Here is a 5,168-nt window from a genome sequence, read left to right as displayed (position 1 = left end):
CTCACATGAGTGAGAATAAAATATGGTTAAAAATGGGTGTTTAGATTTAAATGGAAAGACTCACTCTTAAAAACACTTCAAACTCTTATAAACACTACAAAATAAATAATAGATAAAGGAATTGGGATTGGAATAATGGGCACGCCCATAATTTTGGAACATCAGATAGCAACTGCCCGACCCACTTGTATACAGCTCCAGCCTCTTCCTCTTCTCTGTTCGGTACTTCACCATCTCAACACACCTCGTTGCGCCTGACGATCATCTTTGTCCACTCAACCGGTGGCCTGCTCCGGCCTTCAAACACCGTTTCTGCCCATCCAAGATGGTGATCTGATCTGCTCCGGCCCCTTCCATTTTGCCCAATCACATATTCAATCCTTATTTTACATACACCCAGCTACATTGGTGTTGTTTTTTTACTTGTAGTCATAACATTGTTTTTAATTTGTCTCAATTTTCCTTTCGAACTCTTCTTTCAAAATCTCTCCCATTTTCAAAAACCTTTCTTACAACAGGGGCCAAAGACTTGAGTATAGGTTGGCATGACTTGACTCACTCAATACTAAGAGTGAGTATCACACAATCGCCAAATCCGAATTCGCTACCAAGAAAAGTGCAATTGGTCTATTTTCAACTTCGAGATGTTATGTTTTGTATTTTATTGACCAAAGTGTGGAAGCCCCTTAAAGTTCATTGCCCTATGAGTATCCTTTTGTCGGCCACATTCTTATTTGGACAAAAATGAAAGATTGGTGCCTTTATGTAAAGTAGAAGATGGCCCCAAATAACAACCATCACAGATCAAATTAGGCCACAGAGACAAAAAGAAAAATGGCGGCCCAAAAAGGGAACAGAAACAAACTGGAAAGATGGAGCTTATAAGGACAACTAAAGCTGAGAGAGAGAGAGAGAGCCCAAATCAATCATAATGTCTTCAACAGCATGCTCAGCAAACAAGACAGCAGCACATGATGATCAGATTAACCAAAAGGATATAATCCAAAAGGTTGATGATTTGATTATTGTTTCAACAACCAACACAATCAATCCTTCTCTATACAACCTCCAAAAAATTGACAGGAAAAAAAAAAAAAAAAAAAAAAAAAGAGCCAAGGCACAACTAATCCAATATAGAGCCAATGCAAGAGGTGAAATATATGTTATTATATATAGATATCTATAACTATATGCTTATAGGACTTTCATATATCAAAAAATGTGGGTTTGGGAGCAAAAGGGGTATTAAAGATCATCATAATGATATCACGATTAGTGTTTCGGTATTACTTTAAAGGCGATCGATGTGGGATGCCCTTCCTTTTATGCAAAAGCTTCCTTGGATTCAACCCTGACTTCACTTGCCATGCTTTGATCTCTTCAGTTGATTCAGCCATTGATATGGACGATTTCATTTCGCTCGTGTTGGGTTCTACATTGTGATTCTCCTTCCATGAAATCTCGTTCGGATCCGACTTTGATGTGATGCATCTACAGCTTTGATTGTTGAGTTCCACTGGAACCATAGAGACCTGAAAAAGTTCATCAATGGCACATCTTCATGTCATTTATGTGCAAGTGAATGAGAGTCTACAAGTTAAAGAAAGTTTTATTTACTTTGCAAGCGATCGAACAGAAGCGGTTTGGCAAGTCTTGTATGTATCTCCCACAAGCTTCACAAGTACCTCCAAACTTCAATTTTGTCGATGGTTTCGAGTCTTTCGATTGTGGCCGGGGACTCAGATGAACAGCCTTCTCCCCATTTATCTTATAAGTCTGGTGAATCAAAGTCCCAAACTTTAACATAATCAACTTAGGTGGAGGGGATGGATATAAGAAACTATACATTTAGATGAGCAAGTTAAATCATTGTTATCTCATCTTATAAATCGAGTGTCTGCAACTCGAATGTTCTTATCAGACAACTAACTGACCTTACTATATTTGATTGCCAAGATAATTCACAGGACATTAGATCCTACACGGTTAGTCATTGTGACTCGTACGTATTTGCTCTAAGCTCTTTATTGTTTACGTATCTCTTCTCGATCACTAGGTCAACCTACGGTAGGTAGTTCGTTCTTACTTGTACTAACGCATCGCTGACAAACCTAATCATTGGCTAATAGAAATTCCAATGTCCCAAACACAAAACAGTGCTGTTTTATGGTTGAATTCAATGGTTCCTTGGCTTTCAAAATGGTTTATAATGCTTCTTATTCATTTGATCAAAACATGCAACCAGAAGCAACAGCTAACAAGACAAAAGACAGCTTTAGGACAAGAAGTTTGTATAATTTAAGGAGGTAACAAAGGAATACCTGAATATTGCAACAATCAAGATGATTCTGCAAGTCGGGAACACGAACGACATACTGATAAACATACTTGCAGATCTGTAAACGCCGATGAATGCAATGAGATATCAAGCAATGCCTGCAGATGGCAATACCACAATCTATGCAAAACACATTCTTTTCATTTTTTCTATTGTTTTGATGATGAACACAAGAACCAAAAAATTTGCTTTGCAATAGAGAACTAAGCCAATCTGCTTTCCTTTTCTTCAGATAAATCTTGCATCCTGCCTGCCAAAATGCAAATCCAAACAATCCAAATTAAACATCATCAAATCAAACATCATCAATTTAAACATCATTAGGGTCTGGCAATTGTTTGAATAAAAACAATAGATTATACTCTCAAATCAGTCACAATCAAACAACTAAACTCCTAATTCCAAAATTATACGATACTGGAAGCATCTAAAACACAAAACACAAAATTATAAATCCGACGATTACAGCCAAACATGTTCCTCAATAATCGGAAAACTGTAAGAAAGGCTCAAACAAAGTGATCCAATAACACCCAAAAACAACATTCGATGATGAACAAGACAAAGAAGAAATTAAAAGGAAAACCCCTGGAGAAAAACATCCCCAAGACAGCAAAATACAGAGGAAACTCAAATCTCACCATATACAATTCAAATCGAAGCAAATCCCACTTCTGGGTCGTCGAAAAACCGATAAAAAACAATGAATTTCTGGGAAATTTCTTCAATATATTGGGAAAAAGGGAAGGGGAGAAGAGAAATCAGATAGAGAAGAAAAATGAAGAGACAATAGAGACTGACTGTTTATGCGGCTGCAGAGTGAAAACTGAATAATAAAAATAATAATAAAATAATAATAATAATAATAATACTAAAGAAAAAAAAAAAAAAAAAAAAAAAAAAAGGGGGAAAGTAGAAAATGGAAGGTGAAATGTTTTTGGAAGCCACTGCGAGACCAGTAGAGCCATTAGAGTAAAAGGAAACAGTGTGCAAACGGCGGGAAAGACGAAGGGCTTTGGACCGTTGGATGGGAAGTTGATCGGACGGTAGAGATATTGTAATCTTTTCGAGGTTAATGATGGGAGTTGGATTGTGTGGGGTCCGATACGACAAATAAATTCGTTTCGCCGAAATATCCGAGATTTACGCGATCGCCGTTCTTCCTCTTTATTATAAATTTATCATTTCCAAAATTAAATTTTACAACCATATATATATTTATCCACCAATCAAATTTAAGTATTTCAACTTTTTTGTTTTTTATTTTTTAATTATCAACTTACCATAAAAGTTCCTTTTTTTTTTTCTTTTCTTTTCTTATTTATTTCAATTATCTTATCATCGTACCTTCCAAGTTTTCAATTTTTGTTGATCTGATTTATGAAACGTTGGTTTTAAAATTAATATACTCTAATTATGTTAATTTCTCATATCCATCAAAATTTAAAACTTAGAGTTTTTAAATTAATATATATAATTTTTCAAAAAAAAAAAAACACTAATTTTTTTTTATTAAAAATATACTTATTAGCTATTTTTTTCCTATTTTAAAATTTTTAAAATTAAAAAAGTAATTTAAACCAAAATACTACATAAATCTAAAAAATTTAACCATAAAAATTAAATATGAAGTACATTAAAATTTAAATATATTTCAAAATATTTGAAATTAAAGCTCTTAAAAATCAATTTTAAATAATTTAACCCTCAACATTTTCTTCAAAAACAACTTAAAAACTTTTTCATATGAAATTTTAAAAATACTTTATTATACTAAACACAAATTAAATAATTATTTTTTTTTTAATTTACTTTAAAATATATTTAAAAAACAAAATTCCCTGCTATATTTATAAACGGCTTTTTATATGATGACCAATGATTAAATAAAAAGAATATCATAGTTTTATTGTTCTTCTTTCATTATTATTATCTTTATTATTATTAAATATTGGTATTAAGTAAAAGTTAGTTGAGAGGATGAGTAGACTATTTGCCACACATCATTATTGGGTATAATAAAAGTTTGATAATATTCCTACACACAAACAATAATAACTCTTAATCACAAACATTATCCTTATTATTTAATTCTTTATTTTCTATCGCATAAGTTTTCGGCCCCTAATAATTAATATCTTTGAGACCTCGTGTATTATTGATCTATGTAGACAACTATTTTTACACCTCGCTCCATGGTACTCAAATCTCATGACTTGTCTAATTTCAAATGTCATGACTTGCCTAATTTGTACAAGAATTTTTCTTGTCGTATACCAATGTAATGGGATGATTTACTGTTCGAATTTCTTTTTTGAATAAATTTAAAATGAGATACGGGAAATATATATAATCCTATCTTTTTTTCATATAACTTTTTTGATGTGACATTGATGCCACATTATAATGTCTGTTTTTCGGACGTGGTTGGCATAGGCGGGAAAGGAGAGAGAGAGTGAAAACAAAATACTCGAGAGTTTGGAAAATATTTTTGGTCTCCATCCCTGCCCCTACCTCAATTACATTTTTTAATGTTAAATTTAAAATTTTTATAAAGAATTACATAATTTGAGATTTTTGAATGGTTGAGTATCAAATTTATAATTTTGATAGGTTATATTATTTTGTTTTAAAATATCAAATTATCCATTTAATTAACTTATAGGAATTAACCATTTAAATAAATATTAGATGAAAGTTAACTGTATAATTGAAAGAAAAAAAATCGTTTATTTAATTTTATTTTATTTTTTTTCTTTTAAGAAAGCATAAATGGATGAGAATATTCGCTCCAAATTTTACACAGAAAAAATAATACTTGTGCTTTCTC

The 5,168-nt window shown here is 32.1% G+C and overlaps 1 protein-coding gene across 2 annotated transcripts; it reads right to left on the bottom strand.

The window, feature by feature from the left end:
* Positions 1–1,134: 1,134 nt before the first annotated feature.
* LOC111804538 (PLATZ transcription factor family protein) lies at positions 1,135–3,201 on the bottom strand. Of its 2 annotated transcripts, none has more exons than XM_087124292.1 (4): positions 2,980–3,201; positions 2,322–2,588; positions 1,618–1,797; positions 1,135–1,532 (listed from the first exon to the last, which is right to left on the bottom strand). In XM_087124292.1, the coding sequence occupies exons 1-4, from the start codon at positions 2,980–2,982 to the stop codon at positions 1,287–1,289; spliced, it is 696 nt and encodes a 231-aa protein (XP_086980418.1). In that variant the 5' UTR covers positions 2,983–3,201; the 3' UTR covers positions 1,135–1,286. The 2 variants fall into 2 exon arrangements, with proteins under 2 accessions (XP_086980418.1, XP_023545157.1); XM_023689389.2 differs by having other exon boundaries at positions 1,618–1,776; positions 2,980–3,197.
* Positions 3,202–5,168: the final 1,967 nt, after the last annotated feature.

This window comes from Cucurbita pepo, chromosome 1 (genome assembly GCF_057944985.1).
Source record: "Cucurbita pepo subsp. pepo isolate OVF chromosome 1, ASM5794498v1, whole genome shotgun sequence".
NCBI classification, from domain to species: domain Eukaryota; kingdom Viridiplantae; phylum Streptophyta; class Magnoliopsida; order Cucurbitales; family Cucurbitaceae; genus Cucurbita; species Cucurbita pepo.
The sequence above is the reverse complement of the archived record's forward strand: the minus strand, read 5'-3'. Positions and strand labels throughout refer to the sequence as shown.

Excerpts from the sequence above, each read along its gene's own strand:
- LOC111804538 (XM_087124292.1), bottom strand. Across the intron at positions 1,798-2,321 it reads TTGATTGTTGCAATATTCAG|TTTGGGACTTTGATTCACCA; the intron begins GTATTCCTTTGT and ends ATTATGTTAAAG. Across the intron at positions 1,533-1,617 it reads TCTGTTCGATCGCTTGCAAA|GTCTCTATGGTTCCAGTGGA; the intron begins GTAAATAAAACT and ends GAACTTTTTCAG.